The sequence below is a fragment of the Epinephelus fuscoguttatus genome, linkage group LG23 (genome assembly GCF_011397635.1).
Source record: "Epinephelus fuscoguttatus linkage group LG23, E.fuscoguttatus.final_Chr_v1".
In the NCBI taxonomy this organism is placed as follows: domain Eukaryota; kingdom Metazoa; phylum Chordata; class Actinopteri; order Perciformes; family Serranidae; genus Epinephelus; species Epinephelus fuscoguttatus.
In genome coordinates, this window is record NC_064774.1 from 34,752,203 (window position 1) to 34,773,831 (window position 21,629).

Here is a 21,629-nt window from a genome sequence, read left to right on the forward strand (position 1 = left end):
TTCCCTTGCTCAGTAATGTAGCGCGCAAGTATTTGTGTATTTGCGCTACAAGCACTCCATCAGAGAGAGTATTTAGTGCAGCAGGTCATGTTGTTATTCCTCAAAGGACTCTTCTAAAACCAGGAAAAGTGGACATGCTGGTGATCTTAGCCAGGAATTTGTATGTCCCTGACCCACACTGTCTCTCATACAGAAGAAGATGCCTAATCTCATGCAGGATTAAAATGCCATGTATATTTGCAAATGTTTGCACGCTGTGCAGTGAGTATTATTTTTCTATAGCTATTTGTTTATTTAGGCCATCTGGCCATGTCTTTTTATTTCAATTTAAACAACTTGTGGGTTGAAAGCTGTAAACCAAAGCACTTCTCAGATAGGCCTACATTTTTTATTTCGATTGATATTTGATGTTTACAGTTAATTAAGCCTACATTTCCATATTGTTTGCACTGTTTGAGCAGGCTAACTGTATGCCTTTGTTTTTGTATTTTATTGTTATTTAATATTTGATATACAAAATGTTAATATTTTTGCACCGAGTTTCTGAAGTTGCACTAGACTGAACAAAGTCTGTTTTTTATACACGCCTTTTGCAGCATTATTTATTTTATTTCCTGAGGCCTTATTATAGGTTTTGCGTTAGACCAACGTCTATTTTTATTTATACCTTTAGTATTTTATTTACAGAGGCCCATGTTTACAGGGATGACATTTTGATATTTTTTTGCTCTTTGTAAAACGGTCTTTCAAGTTGTAAGTATTCGGTGTTCTGAAGAAGACAAGTGAAGTTGAATGGTTGTTTTGTTTTGATAAATAACAACACGATTGTGTCATTCAGTTGGTTGCCCTGTTGACTTCTTGTCCTTCTGCTTCTTCTTCTTATTTAACCTTGTGTGTATTGGCGGTTAACACAGCATTACCGCCACCTAGTAGACTGGAGGCGCATTACCACTGTAATGGGCTTTGATAGGGAGAAAAAGCTCAAATGCGACCCCTAGTGGTAAAATTAGGTATATAATTAGATATATCGATTCGGTTTGATATTTGGCTTTAAGTCAAATTGTTTATAAAATTTTCAAACCAGCACAAACCTAACGTGTACATCATGTACATCCCATAGTCTTCTCTAACATGCACCTAATCACCTTGATTGTAGTCTGAGTGGGCGGAAGTTTGCTGCATAGATCAGCCTCTCATTGGGCAGAACAAGCCACCCGCCACCTGCTGAAGTCCCGCCCTACCACCTCCGGTTACAGTTTTCAACACGTCCTTTACTAACTTTTGCTGTGTTTGATCTTGCGGGGATGTAGCCATTTTTCTGCCATGGTTCGCGTCCTGTAGGTGATATTTTTGTGGGCATGTTACACCAAAACCAGTTCCCCCCGGCAATATTTTTGCAAGCGCACCGTTGCTGTGGCACCGCCCAGAACGAATGTGATTGGTTGAAAGAAATACAAGCAGCCGGGGCTTTTTTTCCCTCCAATCTTAAAGTGAGAGTCGGCCCAGCCAGGCCTTTCTTTTCTTGAGAAAGGTCTGGTGAGCGAGATTACTTTGATTGTACATAGGTTTAGAGTATCTTCTAGTGTCTTGTCTTTTAGTTATACTGCTCGGTTTTATCTTTATTTTTACTTGCACATATTGTTTTTACAGTATTATCATTACTCCAATTTAGCTTTCTTTTAGATGTCCTGCACATATAGCAATTGACAATAAAAAACTTTTGAACTTAACTCATAACATTAAAGTAAGGTTAATAATGTAACTTAGATTACAAAATCTTCAGTTTTACTCAAATTAGTTGATGCAAAAATGAATACACCCCACAACAAAAACTACTACATCTAGTACATCCAGCACTTGAATAGGTTGTAGTACAACACAGCAGCATGCGAAGTGCAAAGTCAAGCAAAATAAAGAGATAATTTTTTGGGGGAAAAAAAATGCTCTTTACGCACAAAACACGTACCGAAACCGGACTGAAACCGTAGCCCAAAAACCGAGGTACGGAGCGTACCTGGGCTACCTGTACAGTTGCACCCCCAGTAGTAGGGTTGGATACCGAAACTCGGTATGGCAAGAAAATGGCGACAAAAACAACGTGTAGACAAAAGTTAACGTGCAGCACTGTTCCTAAATGTTCTCAATAAAATGTTGAAACAGAAGTTTAGACTATGGGCCCGAACGACGCATAGTGCGTCCAAATTCACACCCGTTCTTCTCCGTGGATTTTCTCCGCGACTGTGTGTCATAGCGAGAAGCCACGCATATCAGCGGAAACAACAGAATTGTAGTTTTCCGACAAGGCCAAGCACTTGTCGGTAATCCAATGTTTTCACAGCGAAAAATTACAACAAAATGATGTATAACAGAGCTTTCATACAGCTTTGCACACACATTACTCTTGGATGGATTACTCGCAAACGCAGGCTCACACAGAAAAGCCACGCATATCACATGAAAGCACAGGACCACACACATCATTGTGCTGTCATCCCATCACGCTATAAATACAGATCAATTGTCTACAAAATAAAAACCTGACGAATTTCTTTACAATCCATGATACAGATCTTGTTATCAGTCACTTCATATAGTGAGGAATATCGTATCTTACCATGTCTTAGGCTTGCGTGTGTTTCTCCCTGTCTCCACATTTGTAGTCCGGCTTTCAAGATGCAAATATCTCCATATTGTCCAGTTGACACTCCATCAGACTTTGTATGACAAGACCAGCCACTTCACCTTTGCGCACCCAGACAGACAAACTGCAGCCTAATTATGCATGCGTGACAGGGCCGTAGTCACCATATACATTGAGGGGGACACGTGACACCAATGCCCAAAATGTCTCCCCAATATATAACTGAAACTGAAAAACAAATATTATCTTGGAGGACATCACTGCACTTGGTTGACTATTTTTCTATGATCTTAGATGTAAATATTGCATGTTTCTTTCAGATAAAACACATTTTTGACTTGTGAATGAGTCAATGGAATTTCTTGCAATAATGAAAAAATACTGGCAATCATGTCCGCTTGGCACAAACCACATGTTTTGGACAGCTGTGAAGTGACAGAATGTCCCAGCATCATGGTTCTTATATTGCCAGATTCCAGAGAGTCTCCTCTCTTCATATATGGCAGAATATGTCATTTTCCAACTGGCTATGGTGAGATACATGTAAAAATGTAAGAATTTAAGCACACAGATTTGTTTTTTTCATTGATATAAAAATTACTATAAAATACAGGCACATAGAGGGACATGAAGTGATGGCAAATCTGGTTAGCCCAGATTGTCCTGAAAAAAACCAGAAATAGCATGTGTATATAGCCTTTATAATGACTGTGATATGAGCTTAAAAGTAAAGGCAGTAAAAATACCCCGAAAAGGCCTAGGGCCCATAGGGTTAAAAAGTATCGAAATAAGGTACCGTTTGGTAGCGGTACCGAATTCCAGATACCGGCACCGGTACCGTATCGGTTCAATTATGAACGGTACCCAACTCTACCTAGTAGGCACCATGCATTTTTCTTTGTACTCCTCACCTTTGTGACACCATATAGTTTGGGAGCCATCGGTTCCATCACTCCACAGTAGAGCTTAGATCGGGCCCAAAAAATTCAGCCCGACCCGGCCCGAGCACATTATGTCCGGGACCGGCCCGGCCCGGCCAATTAACTGTAATTAATGGCCTGAGCCCTATTTAAACCCAACATTTTTCAATAAGTTGGCTGTTATAATTAACGCTAAGGACACACCGAGCGCTTTAGTGCCACAGAAGTCCTGCGAGTGTACTCGCAGGCGCTTGACTGTCTACACAGGCAGCGCATTTCTCCTGCGCTCTCTGCGCCGGTTAAACATTGACTCCACTCCACTCGTTTTTTCACTTCAACAGGTCATTTTAAATATAGGTAAGTCCATATTTTCATTGTTTTTTATAACATAATAAGTTAATGACAATTTGTCATTGCATGTCCATGTATTGAGTGTGTTGGGTAAACACTGAATGAATAGGGCATATTTTTTGGAGGCACAGAAAGCCGCTCCCGCTTGGGCCCGCAGGCCGGGTCGGGCCGGGCTCTGCTCTACTCCACAGTATAGAGTCCCAGTAGTCTTCATCTTTTTCAGCATCTTTTTCAGCAAATTCTAGGCAGGCTTTTTTGTGCATGGGCTTTAGGAGAGGCTTCCTTCGTGGACGACACCCATGCATGCCATTCCTCTGCAGTGTACGCTGTATTGTGTCACAGGAAACAGTCACCTCAGTTTGGCTTTCTACTTCTTTAGCTAACTGCAATGAACTTGCATGGCAATTTTCTTCAAACCTTCTCATCAGAAGACGCTCCTGTTTAGGTGTTAACTTCTGTGGACGGCCTGGACGTCTCTGTGAGAAGGTGGCAGTTCCATCTTTGTTAAATTTTTGTATCACTTTTGTTACAGTATTCTGACTGATAAGTAAAGCTTTGCTGATGTTCTTGTAGCCTTCACCTTTTTTGTGCAAAAAAATGATCTTCTGAGGTCTTGTGACATTTCTCTTCCATGTGATGCCATTACTGACAGCATAAAATGGGAAGGGGTTTTCTTTGTTAAGTTACTCCCTTTTATTGTTAAAGGGGAAGTTCCATTTTTTACAACCTGGACCTTATTTCTGGCATTAAACATGGTTGTTTACTCACCCAGATAAGTTTGGTGTCATTTTGAGTCCTTCGGAAGATATTTAGATCCGCGAGATCTGTGTACATCCATATAGTGGGAATGATCGGGGCACCGCCAATGAAGCTCTAAATAATAATAATCATCTGCCGTGAAAGTCGTTCATTTCACCAATATGTTTTTATGAATTGCTAGAGTTGCTTGTCATCATCATCTGGGTCATTTATACTGACCTACTAACCTCTGACCAGGAAATTCGTAAAGACAATCCTCTTTACCACCGAAATGTTCACCTTTCTGTTTCTCACTTTTTGTCACTGAGCACTATGTAATAATAAATTCACGTTTTGCATAAGAAGTGCCTCTGCTTTTTGTGCAATGTGTGGGCTGTTCTACACAAGCAATGAGAAGAAACTAAAGAAATGTAAATTCTCATAGTTATTTACTTATCAAGCAAACAAATTCAAGGAAAATAAACAATTCATGTATGTGTATAGGCTACTTACTCAATCGAAAGTTGCCTGCTCGGTCCTGCAGGCTTTGGCTGGGTCTTCCAGTTTACTTTCGGGACACAAAAAAAAGTCTCTGCACAGCACGGTTGATCATAGAAGTGAAATCCTCTGTAGTTGTGAGACACTCATTTCTGGAGACATCCAGACGTGTATCTCCTGGCCTCAAATCCCACTCGGAGCAACAAAGGCATTCCTCCTCTGTTGGCATAGTGGAACATTGTCCACAAGAACACCACCAGTTAGCATCTATTCTCAGATGTGCAGCGGTTTGTTGTTCTCTGGCCAGCTTTTGCTCTCTCTGCCTCCGCATCCTCCTTTCAAAGAGCTCCTCATCCATATACTCTGGCTCAAAACGGTAAGGAAGTCCATCATATTCAAAGTCGTTGTCCACAACCTCAAAATCTGACAAATATTCAGTCATGTTTCAAAAAACTAACAGTAGCAAATTCCAGCTGTAAACAGAGCCGTGCTGAGGGTGTGCAGTGGCGCACCTGGATGACATCATCCAGAACAGACGTTAGTAGGTCAGTATAAATGACCCGGATGATGATGACAAGCAACTCTAGCAATTCATAAAAACATATTGGTAAAATGAACGACTTTCATGGCAGATAATGTGTTATTTAGAGCCTCATTGTCGGTGCCCCGATCATTCCCACTTTATGAATGTACGCGGCTCTCCGCTCTCTCGCGGATCTAAATATCTTCCAAAGGACTCCAAATGACACCAAACTTATCTGGGTGAGTAAACAACCGTATTTAATGCCAGACATAAGGTCCAGGTTGTAAAAAAGGAAGTTCCCCTTTAACTGTCCGCTGAACACCTGTTTAATGAATAATTAAGTCTCACCCGTGGTTGAGTTCTTGTTAATCAGAATTTTGTAGTCTAAACTTTCTTTGCTCCTATGACTTTCATTGGGGTGTACTCATTTTTGCAACATGGTCTTGAATGAATTTGTTAGGAAAATTACTTTTTTGTGTGTGCAAATTAACAAATCCTGTTTGCAATCAATCGCCCACATTTGTGGGAGTATTTTGTAGTATAGCATCCCATGGAAAATATTGATTCTGAAAGAAAACTAAAGGTTTTCTGAAAAAATCTGTTGGGGTGTACTCATTTATGCTGAGAACTGTATACCTTGATATTTTTGAACCTCCTCAAAAGCACTTTATCAATGCTAGGACTTGGAGACTAAATCTAACATAATATTTCAGACCAAATACCCTCTCTAAGCGACAAAGTTATGGGGATGACCACTAATTGTTTTGTTTGTTTGTTTTGTTGTTGTTTTTTTCAGAAAATATTTAAACAATGAGATTTTTGATCAATAATTATCAATAATGTGGATATAACGTTACGTGGGTTAAGGAAAGTGTTAAAACAAATAGAAAAGTCTGATAAGTTGACACATTTACATCACTTTGCTCTAATGCAGCCTTTACAATGAGGGAGAAACACCATTTAAGCTGTATCACAACACAACAATATCTAAAATTTTAAATGATATATAGTCTCATATCTTGTTAACAATATAATATGTTCATATGGTCTAGCCCTAGGAAAGATGCAACAGGCAACAATCCAGTCTCCAAGAATGATCAATCACAGTACAAGAACACACACGCAGACTGGAGAAAGTGAATTCATGAATAATTCATTGTAGCTCATTGATCTCTGTCTCTCTCCTTCTCCCCACATAGCAGTAATTTGATCCACGGGTTAAGTGCAGAGTTTGCCCTCAAGGTAGCTGCACACATTCCCATGATGTATTTGGACAAACACAAAGGACAACATGTCCTGTTTCCTCCTCACTGTGCCTACAAATAGCTTCAGTAGACATATGTTCATCACATTAAAATAGCTGCGGACTTATTTTAGGGACAGAATACATCATTGTAAGACCACAAGTCTGTAAGACCACAATACAGTGTGCTACCAATTAGAAAGACAGAGCTGATGTGAATAACCTGGTCTCACTCCAAAGTCGTCGAATACCAGTGCTTGGTCAGTGACTTCTGGCATCAGACACAGACAAACAAAGCTGTCCTTTCATGCTAGCATGATACGTGGCCAGTTGCCGTTAAACCAGCTAAGATGGCGTCAGGTGCGCCAGGTGTGTTTGGAGCTCTGGTAGCAGTATCAGTTTATGCTGTGTTTTTAAGCATTTTAGGTCACCGTTTTAAAAATTCTGAGGAGTGCTTTGGATATGATACGTTTACGCAGCTGAGAACTGAACGTCTGGACGAAATCTGTCGCCTGTCAGTCAAAGCTGACAAACTTTGTGGATATGGCAGTGTTGCCTGGATCACCTTGCAGTCTAAAGCTGCATTCAAAGCACGTTCTGGAGGAACCCAGCGACCCAGTGCCTTCGGCAAAATATTATCAATCTGCCTACTGCTTTCGGGAGATATCCATCAGTGTCCGGGCCCTACAAACTTGCATACAACGAAATACTGGCAAAATAAGCCTAACATCAGCAGCAGCGGCTGCTGCCCTAACTGTGGAAAGGTGGTAAGAGCAAACACCAAAGCAGTTGCACGTGACTTTTGTGACGTTCTTGTTCATATAAGGTGCGGAAATATTGCTCCAAAATTGTATGACCGGGCTGTAAAAAATAAGTCAGATATCCCGCTGGTTTGTAACCAGTGTTGTGTGCAGGAAATGTGCAGCGCCGATGTCTTTGATGACACAAATGATGTGAGGACCTATGATGAGGACAGTATGGATGGGAGAGACTATGATTCACTCGGCCTTTTAAATCGGAAAGGGATGCATATTATTCACGTCAAAGCCAGGAGTCTTCTTCCCAAACTGGATGAAATCGGGCACCTCGCAACTACTTCAAAGGCTGCTGTGATTGCTGTGTCGGAGACCTGGCTGGACAGTTCCATTCAAGATGGTGAAGTTGGGCTTTCAGGTTATTACATCTACCGACGAGATCGCAACAGACATGGAGGAGGAGTGTGCCTTTTTATAAGGACTGACATCACTTTCAATCCACGTCATGATCTACAGGTGGATGGTCTCTTTCATGTCTCTGTAAGGTGTCTGGTTTACAGCAATTAATTACTGAGCCTACTAGGTTGTCTATTAATTGCCAGTCCCTTCTTGACTTGATTTTAGTTTCTGACTGTGGAATGATATGTCAGTGAGGTGTGTTGGATGTGGCTTTCAGTGATCATAATGCAGTTTTTTGCACATGCAAGAAAATGAAATCTCAGCCAATAAATGAGCATTGTTCCATCGAATACAGATGTACCAAACAGTACTCTGCTGAGGTGTTCAATCAAAGGCTATCTGAGAGAGACTGGTCGGATGTGCTCCAATGTATTGATGTTGACAAAGCTTGGGATTTGTTCAAGCAGCATTTCATAGCTGTTCTTGATAAAGTTGCACCAATGAGGGAAACAAGAATTAAGCACAGAAGTGCATGTTGGATGACATCTGAAATCATTGATCTGATCAGACAACGTAACAGATGTTTCATGAAGTTTAAAAAGTCTAATCTACCAGCTGACTATAACTTTTATGCTAATCTTAGAAATCAAGTTAGTTACAAGGTCCAACAGGCTAAGACTGAATTTTATTCTGATTCCATTGCTGCAAATGCAAAACAGCCTAAAAAACTATGGAAAATTCTCAATGATATGGGATCAACAGCAAAATCAAAATCAAAGTCTGGTAAAGCAGGGCTTATTATTGAAGATGAGATGTGTTTTGATAAGCAGCTGATTGCCTGCCATTTTAACCATTACTTTACAACGGTTGCTGCCAGTCTGGTTAGTAAATTGCCAGGTGCTTCTGATAAATATGGCAATTCATTTGTTAACTCCTTTTACAGAAGTAAAAATGTCTCTGCAGATGCATTTGCAATTAGTCCTGTCTCAGAGGATAAAGTAAGAGCGAGCCTCTCAACCCTGTCAGTGAATAAGGCCACTGGCTTTGACCTCATTCCCTCCAGGTTTCTTAGGGATAGTGCTGGGGTTACATCTAGTATTATTACCTATGTCATAAATCTGTCCATAAATCAGGGTGTTTTCCCAAACGATATGAAGAATGCTAGAGTGGTTCCCCTCTTTAAGAAAAATAGCAGAGCTGATGTTGGGAACTATAGGCCAGTCTCAATTCTGTCAACTATATCAAAGATTTTTGAGCGTCTTGTGTATGAACAGGTGGAGGAGTATCTCATCAGGCATGATCTATTATATGAGCTCCAGTCTGGTTTTAGAGCTGCCTATTCCACTGACACCTGTCTCATTCACCTCTTCGACTATGTGTGTCAGAATTTTGATCTAGGGAATTATGTTGGTATGCTTCTACTTGACCTGCAAAAAGCATTCGATACTGTGAACCATGACATTTTGATTTCTAAATTACAGTGCATGGGTTTTAGAAACTCAGCACTCAAATAGTTCACTTCTTACCTAACGGATAGGACACAAGTATGCGATGTTGAGGGGACCCTCTCTGATCCGCAGAGTATAACATGCGGGGTGCCCCAAGGTTCGATCCTGGGGCCCCTGTTATTTTTAATATTCATAAATGACATGTCAGCTGCGGTACGGTGCAAGTTGCTATTATATGCCGATGATTCTGCTTTACTTGTCCCAGGGTGTAATGTTAAAGACATTGAAAATACTCTTGGCATAGAGCTTGAGTCTGTCAACCAGTGGCTTGTAGACAATAAGCTCTCTATGCATCTGGGCAAGACTGAATCAATCTTGTTTGGTACAAAAAGGAAGTTGGCAAAATCAAATATTTTAAAGGTAATGTGTAATGGGTCTGAAATTGTGTCTAAATCAAGTGTCACATATTTGGGTCTAAAATTGGATCAATCACTTATAGGTGAATCCTTTGCAGCCAAAACTTTAGCCAAATGTGCCTGTAAGTTGAAGTTTTTATATCGCAAGACAAAGCTTTTTGATTTTTCTGTAAAGAAATTATTGGTATTAACTCTGATTCAATGTCATGTGGATTTTGCTTGTTCTGCATGGTTTTCTGGGTTGACTGTGAAACTTAAAAACAAATTCCAAGTGCTGCAAAACAATGTTATTCGGTACCTGTTAAAAACACCCCCCCGTACTCATATTGGTAGGGAGGAGTTTACAAGAGCTGGTCTACTACCTGTACATCTAAGAGTAGAACAACTTAAGCTGAACCATAGGTTTAACATTGTTAATGGTCATGCCCCCAAATATTTATGCTCTAATGTATCCATGGTCCACACGCAGCATAGTCATAACACTAGGGCCAGCATCCGCTCCTGCATAGTTCCTAGAGCTAATAATGCAGTTAAAAACTCTTTCTTTTACACTGGTATCATGGCATGGAATAGTTTGCCAACTGCTACAAAATGCCTCTCATCACGAGGGATTTTTAAAAGACAGGTCAAGTAGATTTTATGGAACAAGGTGGATATTTATTGATGAACTAGATAGTTTTTACAGCTGTTTTGTTTTCTTATTTATTTTGACTCTTATTTAGTCTGAGATTGTCTACTTCTTGTTTATTTGTTTCTTGTGTGTAAACACCAAGGACCATGCTGGAAATAAGTATTTTACTTTAGCATGTTATCCTTAGGATTACGGTCTTATAGTCTTCCAGAAATAAATCAAATCAAATCAAATCAAACAGGGGGTGAGGGGAAACACGGCGGGACGACTTAAGTTAAAGGGGCAGAAGTGAGTAGGGTGAGTGGGAGGAGTGAGGGATGGGTCCAACAACCACTGACTTTCACCCAAGAAACAGGTGTTCACTTCATGTATGATTAAAAAGCCGAACTCTGTTTTTTTTTCATAAACCCAACCACATGCATGTTGGCTAAACGTAACCATGTCCGTTTATTGTTGAATGACAAAAACATCAATTTGCAGTGTTGTACCAACTTAGTGCATTTATTTTGAAAGAGACTGTATGCAAATTGTACATTTCCTGTGAAAACAGGAGTGTATATTGAAAACAGACAATGCATGTAACAGACTGAAGTTGACACGATGTCCCAGGATGTCACCTACCAATGCACCCAGGGTACCTTGTACATCATGTCAATGTGGAAAGTCCATGACCAAATGTCAATATTTGACGAGGTTGGGGTGAGAATGTGTCGATGTGAAATACATTTTGACAGTATGTGAATGGTGCAAACTTTGTGTCATTTTAAGGTACGTCTTCACCATGTTTCTTTTCCTAAACCTAACCACAGAAACTTTACTTACCTAAAGCCAACCTCTGTAACTCTACATTAAGTGCTCAACTTTACATTAAGTACGTAACATCATTTACAGGGCGCCAAAACATCATATCATTAAAACCGTTGTATGAGGATATGTTAAACTATTACTGCCTTCAACAATCACTACTAACAATGTGTTCATTATTGACTAAGCTTTTTTGAGACCCACTGATCTATAGGGCTGACCTTCGACTCCATATTTAAACATTCGAAGCTTCGGAGCTCAGAACGAATATAATTCAAAGCATTCAACGACGGTGGGGAGGACTCCGTGGAGGTCCGCGCGGACTAAAAGCGGACGTCTCCAAGCCCTGGGCGCACAAAGCTCAGATTTTACGACCGCGCGGACTCCACTCCGCGCACCAGTGTCACTCAAAAGACTGCTTGGCATGTATTTTTCACATCGCCATGACAGAAACGTGCAAGAATTGGGGGTAATGTAGTGTTTTACGGACAACATCCAGTTGTATTTTTTTTTTCAGTATCATAGATAGGAACGTAAATGTCTGTGTATAAATGCGTGAAATTACAAGGTACTTCATCATACGCAAGAATGCAAAACCTGTAAATCCCACTCTGCCATGAAACTTTGTCACTAATTTGAAACACTGACCACAATGACAGGTCACCACAAAATTCTGTCCAAAAAAACAAAAAACAAACAAACAAAAACAAAAAACAGACATTGTTAACAAGACCTGCTGCTAACTTCTTTGCACTATCACTGATGCATGGCTAAAGGTCAGAATGTCATTAACTAATCTCGGGACTATGTTTCATTTCAGATTCATCACCCATGGTGATTGACAGGCAGACTTGCCACAGCCTGGTCACAGTGACCTCAGAGGGGCGGTGCATGTACTTTTCAGACTGCGCTCGTTCAGCTCCAGAGCATCCTCTCCAGTTTGATAAAGTGTGCTGTGCTCTGGGCTCATCTCCGGTCACTAACGGTCAGAGTTACTGGGAAGTTGATGTCCGCTGCTGCTCTGCCTGGGCAGTGGGCGCCACCTACGCCAGCCTGGAGAGGAAAGGCAGGGACAAGGGCACCAAACTGGGCCGGAACAGGAACTCCTGGTGCGTGGAGCTTCGCAACAACCATCTTTCTGCTTGGCACAACGACCGGCATGTACCATGCCAGGGTGTTGGGCAAATGCCTCTGGAAAAGGTTGGGGTCTGGGTAAATTATGACAAGGGCCAGCTGATGTTTTATGATGCAGACACCATGGTTGTCCTGCAGAGGTTTTCAGCAGCTGTGATGCCAGTGTTTGACAGGGCTCATCACCAGTTCACTGAGCCCCTGTACCCTGCCATACGGTTCCTGAGACCACCAGAGAACCAGCTGTGGCCAAATCATGTGGAGCTCTGTCACCTCCACACTCCATAATACTGCAGTCTTATTCCAGAGACAGTGATGTGGACTCTATCTGAATGTGTGCTAATGATGATGTGAAGAGTCTTTTTCATCCATGTATAGCATTACATCAGAGCAGCTGTACAGTATAATACATCAGCATACATGATAACAAATGGGACAAACTGACCTGAAGTCAATGTCCAGCAGCAGACTCTTCATTGGCTCATGTTTCTGTTCCAGGTTTCGCAGCTTGATCAGCTCCTGAAGTCTGGCACAAACAATCATTATTTAAAAAAAAAAAAAAGAGAGAGAGAGAGAAATAAATAGTGATTTCTAACAGTTTTCATAATCTCACTCATTTGAGCATTTTGTGACTTTTGGCAGTTGCTGAAACTTCTGTGTATTTTCTCTAGAATGTTATTGCTGCTATGCTGAAGCACCTCAAAATATACATTTTGACCATGGCCATACACTAGAGAATCCTCTGATCCCCACATGAATTTAAGTCTTTAGGTTAAGAACCTCTTTAAAAGGTCTTTTACATTTTCATGGTCACACCTGTAGTTCAGGTCAGTTGGTCCAGACCATGTGAAATGTTACATTTTGCCTTTTAGTTCCACTCCCTTTCATATTCCATCCAGTTTTTACAAACGCACCAAGAGATGACAAACATGAAATCATATACAGCTGTGGCTTGGGAGGCAGAGCAGGTCGTTTACTAATTGGAAGACCAACTCCTCCATTCGAAGCATCTTTGAGCGAGATAGTGAACCTCAAATAGCTCCCAGTGGCTCACCTTGGCATTGGTTTGTGAGTGTGTGTGAATATCTGAACTGGGTAGCAAGTGGTACCTTGTATGGTAGTGTGACTCTATAGTGAAAAGCGCTTTGGGTGGTAGGAAGACTTGAAAGGCGCTATACAAGTACAGGTACATTCAAGATTTATTGCTAACTCATTGATTAGGCAGTTTTGGTGATGTCACCTTGTTAAGACTTGTCAAATACAATATTCAGTATTGTCTTTTATTTGTTTCTTAGCACTTTCTTGTGCGGTCCTATGTTGGTCTTTTTTATACCATCTGCATGTTCGAAATAAAGATTTTGAAATTGAAATTGAAAAAGTGCATCATCATTACTGAAACTGGACCTAACGTGTCATAAATAATGATGGACACATGGTCCTTCTAATAAAGTAGGATATAATATTCAATTTATATATTTTAATTTGATTTTTAATTTCTATTTATGCACTTATTTTAACTTGTTTTATTTTATGTCTATTTTAATACAACTGTGTTGTTGTTGAGGAGGGGAAGTGTGGTTGTTGTTTTTTTATAAGCTGCTGGACAGTAGAATTTCCCTCCAGGAATGAATAAAGTTCTTTCTATTCTATAACCATTAACCTCTTCTGTTTTAGCCCCACTTTGCTTTTTGATGCATCAAGTTCTGTTATGTTCTACAGCTGCACTGCTCTCCTGGTTCTTGACATGCTAATATTATCGTGCATCCCTACCACACAGTACTGGGGGTAAGAGAGATGTTTTTTGTAATTTAGGTGAACTGGTACATTAAGACATTGAGACTTATCTCCCTCACCTGGGCGTGCCCACACACAGCACCTTCCTGTATCCCAGAGCAACCAGGGTGTCCAGCAGGAAGTGGGCACTGCGGTCGGTGAACAGGTACTGGGCATTGCTCTTCTTGTTGTCCAAAGGATGCAACAGCACACTGGGCCTCCTCAGCTGAGCTGCTGAAACGGCCATGGATCTGTGAGAGACGTGGGCTTCATGCTCTCCTGGCAAGAGCAAAATCTGACAATCCTGACAAAACTTCTTCTCCTCCACTGGGAGGGAGGCAAACTTTCTGAACCTGATGGACAAATTACACACTTTTCAGAACATGTCAATTAATATGAACACTTTTTGTGAGTAGGTTCTGAATTTGGCAACGTTAATTTGATATTACAACCATTCAAATCCTGTCAAAAGTCAGCCTCAAGGAAATCAAGCTTCTAATGGTGTGAATAGAGACAATAATAGCAAACAATGTCAATAATCTGTGTGACCTTGTTTATCAGTTAAAGATAATACAGTATATGTTGTCTGTTGACTTCTTACTGGTTACAGTACTCCTGGTGGGTAAACGGAGGCCTCTTTGACTGGTTCTCTGCTTCTCTGGCCAAAAGCCTGGCCTCTGACACCTTCACAGCAAGTGAATTAAAATGACAGAGGGTTCACTGTATCAATCGGGTATCAGACATGTTGTTAGAAGTCAGAAATCCAGTGAGCCTACCTTTTCATCCTCCCACTGGAAAAAGTTGCAGTCTTTTCTGTCTCTGCAGGCGGAGCAGGCATAAAACTTTCTGCCTTTCTCGCCCCCTTTTCTAACTTTTTCAAAGAGCAAGGTAGGACCTGGCATAACACAAGTGACAAGATAGTTATTTCGTTAGCTGTCAGCCTCGGTACTTTTTCAAAGGTGCGCGAAAGTCCATGGGAAAATTGACATTTTTTTCAACACTCTAAAATTAACGTTACACAAACATTCACAATATTTGTAGACATTTTACGTTGAAGAAGAGGGATGTGTTTATCTACAATTTAGCAAACTCTTAGGTAGGCTACACATGTTGTTTACATGGTCTATTTCTATCATAATAACGCTAACGTTACACCCTGAGTGTAACACCATTTTAGGTGATAATTTATCCCGATACGAGCTTTTTGTGTTACATCCATATGCCGAATTAATTTAAAGACTCACTCATACAATGGCATATTGTTAAAAGTATGTTAACATATAACAAAGCAAAGCAGCTTAAATATATCAAATTTTCTACCGGAGTACTGTTAGGTTTTTGGCTCATGAGCCTGCTGTGCTTGTCCAGTGCATTTACACTTACCATGCGGACAACATGGCGCAGTTTTTCCGCCCTCTGAGAGAATAACCTCAATTGAAAAACTCTCGTCGTTAGGCGCGGTCACATCCATGTTGGTAAGGTTAAACACTTAATGAACTTTATACCCAAATTTCTCACACGAGAGCTCAGCCCAAAGTGGAAGCCATGCATGCCGTTTCTAGTCGCGCATATTCGACGTCACACCATGTTCTCGCATAACAGGAGGAGGCTAGTTTTTTTTTTTTTTTTTTTTTATTGAAAAACACAAATTAAACAAACACAGACGCCAGGGGGGAACAGGCTCGTTCGAGATGAGCTGCGCCAAAGAGCACTGATACCAAGGGGCGAAGCTCCGTTGAACAGCCACTAGGGGCGCTGCGGAGGCGCTGCCGTCATTTTGGACTGTTGAGCTTGGACTGTTGCGCCCAGGCAACATGCAAGATGTCAAGGAGAGAGGAGAAAAAAAGTAAAAGAAAACAGTGTCGTGCAATTAACTGCAACAACAACTATCGGTGGAACACCCCGCACCTGGCCTTCCACCGTAGGATCCCGACAGGTAAGAACTCCTGAGGTGTAAGTTTTAAAGTGTTTTAATATCAATTTAATAGGTAGGCTATATGTATATATATATATATATATATGTGTGTGTGTGTGTGTGTGTGTGTGTGTGTGTGTATGTATATAGCCTATATATATATATATATATATATATATATATATCTATATACATATATATATGTATATATATATATATACATATATATATATATATATAGGCTATATACATATATAGCCTATATATATTATTATTATCATTACTGTCCCCTTACTGTACAAACTGTAAATAAATCTTTATTCCTGACTGTGACGTCGCCATTAATGTGTTTCTAGTTAAAATATTGATTTTTTTTTTATTTTTATTTATTTTATTTTTTTTTAATTTTTTGGTAGATTGGCTTATGGGGTGATTTTGAAGGAGTAATTAAGTTAATCTTCTCATAAGTGGATGTAATATGTAGAGATGCCATTTAGACCGTTTTTCTTCGTTTTGTTTTTTTAAGTCTATATTTTGCTTTACAAAAACGTGAAAAAGCAGCTGTGACCAAGCTATCACGAGGTGAGTAGCACTGTAAGCATAATTAATAGCGATATAGGCCTACTTCAGTTTGTCTGTGTGTTTATGCAGGCTATGCAAGCGGGTCTGCTGCGGTCTGCTGACAGTCCAAAATGGCGGCGGTAGGACAAAACCATGGGCGAGTCTGTTGCTATGGGGCATTCTATTGATCTTCGCCTCTTGGCATCCATGATCTTTGACTACGCCTCGTCTGGAAAGTGGACGAGAGCAGGCGGCTGCAGCAGGAGGCGGAGACAACAAGCTGTGGTCAAGTCGGACAGTTTCCCGACAGTTTCCAGCAGCCTTCAGTCCGTACAAGTCTGTATGTTTGTTGATACATTTCAATAAAAAAAATAAAAAGAAACACTCTAAAAGCAAACTCTGCCGGAATGCCATCTTATTCCTGAACGCAGTGATGTCAGATTTCAAACCAAATATCACTGTATTAAAAATTCAACTCATTACCTGCTTAAATGAAAGGAAATGGTCTAATATTCTGGTGATCTAGTTCTGTTGTGTAGGATTTTTAGGCCTGTGTCATTATTTTTTATTTAAAATATGATCCCTTGTTCTGTTTCATTCAGCTCTGTCATCTTCCTCCAGTTCCTCCACCTCAGATGCTCCCAAAGGCTTTTAAAAAAATCACTGACCCAGTTAACTGTAGGCCTATTAACAACACACAAAGAGGACACTAGAACAAAATGAACAATAAGATGTTCAACACCATGTGTGGTTTGAGATTCAAATAATTCTAACAAATGAACTCACTGTAGGCCCTATGTAACCATTACACCCAGAGTGATCCATCCTATTTAATAAAAATGAAAATGCATTTCAGTCAATGCCAGTCCCTTTGACAATGCAGTTTGTTTACACCGAACAGGCTTGTAGTCTAAAATCAGCGGTACGCTGGTCGTTCCAATGGGCGTGTTCTTTCTAAAATACTACACTTCCCATGTCTGCCGCGCCGGCAGCGCAGTGGCGCTGTCAGCCCGAGGATGCTGTGCTGAGGAGCAGAATGCTGGAAGCTGGAGCAAAGCACAAACACGATGCCTGCTGTCACTCAATATAAGACAGGAAGTGATGGATTTATTCCTTCAAAGTAAAAGCATAAAGACTGTGATTAATCGGGGAGTGGAACAGGTAGCATGGATACAGACCTACCTGACTGTACAATACAAAATTTCATTAAAACATTTTAACCTCGTTGAAGATATTGCTCTCTGTGTAGGATTTTTTTTCTTGTTTTTTTTTTCCCCAATAATGATTTTGTCTCAAATTTGCAATCACCATGAATTAAACTTTGGTTAGACTAAGAGAATGAATGTAGTGGATTCGCATTGCTTTTTATAAAGCTGTGATTGTATTATCACTATTTTGCAGCTCTGCTGATCAAAGCATGGGCATACTCTGCAAAATCTTTAAGAAAAATATCTGTCAATTTATTGTGTTTGCACTTTATTTGAATCAGGATATTATCCTTTAATTCTATATGGTTTTTGTTTGGCAGCCTGACAGTCATTTGAATTTTTTATTTTTTTATTTATTTTTTTTTTTACATTAATGAAGGGTTTTGATGGTAATAATTCTGGAAAAATTCTGTTAAAAAATCAGTGCTTCATAAAACCTTGTAAAAATGTATGTAACTTTATTGTTTTTGCACTTTATTTGAATTAGGATATTTTACTTTACTTTTCAATCAATCAATCAATCAATCAATTTTATTTATAAAGCCCAATATCACAAATTACAATTTGCCTCACAGGGCTTTACAGCATACGACATCCCTCTGTCCTTAAGACCCTCACAGCGGATAAGGAAAAACAAGGACACTGAGTGTTGCTGGCTTTTTCTTGATTATACTGTATAAACAAGGCCTATATTATCATAGTTTACACTACCAAAATAAAATATCATTAAAGTCAAGTTTTACATCATTAACTACTGTTTAGGGCCCATTTTGCAGAACAGCTTCTGTTAAGATATAGTTAAAATTAATTTGACAAATAAATGTCACCTCAAGCTTGACTCCTCTGGAACTTTTGTTCCTGTCACAAGATCTTCCTCAGTAGATGGAGTTGCCAAGTCGCCATCAGAACGTAGGATGAATACAGGTTAAGTGGGACACTTTCTGATACTATTCTTCTGTGCCATTTTTAATTATGATCCAAATGTCTTAGCCTGTCATATGATGCTATTGTAAATAATATCTCTACTATATTATATCTAAGAAAAAAGACAGGAAGATTAAAAACAGGATGGATGACTCTTCTTCATAAACACAGAGTGACCCACAACCACATTACCAAAGTGTCCCACTTTGACAGTAATGCCTAGTGGCAACTGAGTTGCAACTGAGACACTTGAAACACAATTATTTAAGTGTAGGCCTAATAAATACACAATAATAATGTACAACAACAATAAATATCCCTTTTTTTGTTATTAATGAGGGGTGCAATACAGCAGACTCACTATATCACCCATCTTCCTTGTTTTTTTTTTTTCTTTTGGCAGGCTTTGTTTGTTTTTGAAGTAATGTATAAAAATGTTAATCACTGATAAGATGTTCCATAAATCTTTGTTGAAATATTTAGCTAGCTAAATTTATGAGGGTCACATAATAAGGGAACTCAGTTCCTCCATGAATGGCTATCCCATTTGCCAGTAACACACTGTCCCTCTTTATCAATATTGGACAGTGTTAAAATCACCCGAAAAAAAAAGAAAAAGAAGATTAATATATATGTATATGATTAAAAAAACAATTCTGATTCATCATGTAATCCCACAACAAAATATATAACAATTAGAGGCTATTTACCATTTTTAAAATGTTTATAACTTTATTGTTATTTACCTCAGTACACTATGTAATTCTGAACCCAGTTCAGTTCAGACCAAAGATTTGCAATGAGATGAAACAATTTCAGAACCTTGCAGAGAAAACTTGCAGCAGTGCAAACTGGCCAGTCTGAGCTCGACTCAAGCCAGCTGATGGTGTCCTACAACTCAGCAGGTCAAATCACTGGTGGCTGGTTTTAGAACATGAAGCATGTCACCTGTTTCAACAGCCAAACGCCTTGTGGTCAAGTCCGCTGGTCAAGTCAAAATGACTGCAGACAGCATGTTCTCTTGCTGCAGCAGGTGCTCTGTCCCTGCTGAGCCCTCTGTTAACGTCCTCACAGTGTACTGGTACTGCACTGCTGCTGCTTGCTGTATGTGCTTATGTTGCCTGTTTCAACTCATCTGGTTGCTAATCTTTAGTCTGAACTGGGCTTAACTTTTCATTGAGATTCACTGCAAGAGTGATTAATATGGTATGTCAAGCCCCTTGAAGTAATTTCATAGCCGAAGAACCTATATTTTTTAATCACGTACTTGCAATGATGAGCTCAGGTTTGATTATTAGTAATGGAAATATACACCTAAAGATAAAAATTATAAAGCTTAACTATCCCACACACCACTGGCAACTGTTTATAAAAAAGCCAAAGAAATCTAATTTAGGGAGCTTTGCTACTTTTTCCTCTTGTTGGTTTCTCTCTCGTCCTTGTCCTGTATATGACAAAATATCAAAGAAAATAAGAAATTATTCACTGAATTGAACAGATTTTTTAAATTGTTTATTCATAGTTTTTATCGTTTATGTAGAATAAGCATATAATTCGTTATAGATGTTATAGATTCGCTACTGACTATTTTACAACAGAAAAGAAAGAAAACAGAGAAAAGAGGGTTTGCATTTTTGAGAGAATAAAGCTCATAGCAATGGCATCATTTTTAAATTAATTAATTACACAAGTGTATTTCCGAGGTGGCAATCTGAATCACCCATTCACTCATCCCAAGGGCCCCAGCGCAACCACACTGCCTGCACTGTCTATATTTATGCCCCTTGCTCAGCACATGCTGATTGATTTAGGAGTAGTGGTTAAGGGTTTTGGGGTCTTTTGGCATGAAGTTGTGCCCTATGTAATTTATTATTATTTTATTTAATTTCGATATTTAATTTCACATATTATTTGATTTAATATGATCAAAGGTGGGAATTAAAAATGTATTTTTACTGACTAAAAAGTACTAAAAAGACATTTTAGTAAGCTTAATTTGACTTGTGTTATATTTTATAATTTCCAAACCAGCAGCAGACCGAACTGGTGGAATTTCAAACTTCTGTAATCCCGAGCACAGACCATAAGGCAGACTATTATTTTGCTATGTAATACCGGAAACTCCATCCACTCTTTTACGTAGCTTGACAGTTATCTTGTTTCTCCACCGTGCGCCCACACCCAACCTGCACTGCCTGCCGTACAGTGACACAGCGCAGCCCTGCAGTGTATGCAGGACATTGTCTTCTCGGTGCGGTTGTTTTTGGGGCTGTGTGCGGCCTCAGCAGTCAGGGACAACCGGCCTCTGTGGAAACAATTCCCTTCATCCATACTGCTGCCTCGCACTGAGGCTCGTACGCTCTGCGGCTGCTGGCAACATCCATGTCCTGTCAATGTGGATAGTGGCTTATTTACTGTGCATCATCTGACTGGAGAAGACATCTGACTGGCACCATGAGCAGCACTGGTGAGACCATTTTGATTGTAGATTGCAGTGGCTTTCCGCGTGTACTGTGTCAGTTCTTGTTAATGGAACAATTTCAATAACATAGGCTACTTATAATATTCCTTCAGGGCTTCCAGTGTAGCTGTATTGAACACAGAGTCCTTATATACACAATCTTTCATTTGCTTTGGCAGCACAGTATCATTCCCCTGTGTGAAATGTGTGTACTATGAGTTTAAAATGTATAACAATTGAGAACTACTCAATAACATGTTATCCTGTATCTGCTGATAAAGGCAGCAGC

At 39.8% G+C, this 21,629-nt stretch overlaps 3 protein-coding genes across 9 annotated transcripts in view; 2 read left to right on the forward strand and 1 right to left on the reverse strand.

Annotated features, from left to right (window-relative positions):
* si:dkey-219e21.4 (E3 ubiquitin-protein ligase TRIM62) overlaps positions 1 to 12,929 on the forward strand; it is a 39,922-nt gene extending 26,993 nt beyond the window's left edge. For all 4 annotated transcript variants that reach the window (XM_049568870.1, XM_049568871.1, XM_049568873.1 and 1 more), the window contains one exon: positions 12,188 to 12,929. In XM_049568870.1, the coding sequence (XP_049424827.1) occupies positions 12,188 to 12,786 (599 nt within the window). In that variant the 3' untranslated portion in view covers positions 12,787 to 12,929. The remainder of the gene's footprint in view (positions 1 to 12,187) is intronic.
* The window catches only part of zcchc4 (zinc finger, CCHC domain containing 4), a 59,239-nt gene extending 43,378 nt beyond the window's left edge, over positions 1 to 15,861 (reverse strand). For all 3 annotated transcript variants that reach the window (XM_049568850.1, XM_049568851.1, XM_049568849.1), the window contains exons 1-5: positions 15,655 to 15,861; positions 15,048 to 15,166; positions 14,873 to 14,955; positions 14,352 to 14,624; positions 12,944 to 13,024 (exon numbers count right to left, since the gene is read on the reverse strand). In XM_049568850.1, the coding sequence (XP_049424807.1) occupies positions 12,944 to 13,024; positions 14,352 to 14,624; positions 14,873 to 14,955; positions 15,048 to 15,166; positions 15,655 to 15,742 (644 nt within the window). In that variant the 5' untranslated portion in view covers positions 15,743 to 15,861. The remainder of the gene's footprint in view (positions 1 to 12,943; positions 13,025 to 14,351; positions 14,625 to 14,872; positions 14,956 to 15,047; positions 15,167 to 15,654) is intronic.
* A 5,179-nt stretch (positions 15,862 to 21,040) lies between these two features.
* ablim2 (actin binding LIM protein family, member 2) overlaps positions 21,041 to 21,629 on the forward strand; it is a 247,952-nt gene continuing 247,363 nt past the window's right edge. For both annotated transcript variants that reach the window (XM_049568831.1, XM_049568830.1), the window contains exon 1: positions 21,041 to 21,346. In XM_049568831.1, the coding sequence (XP_049424788.1) occupies positions 21,334 to 21,346 (13 nt within the window). In that variant the 5' untranslated portion in view covers positions 21,041 to 21,333. The remainder of the gene's footprint in view (positions 21,347 to 21,629) is intronic.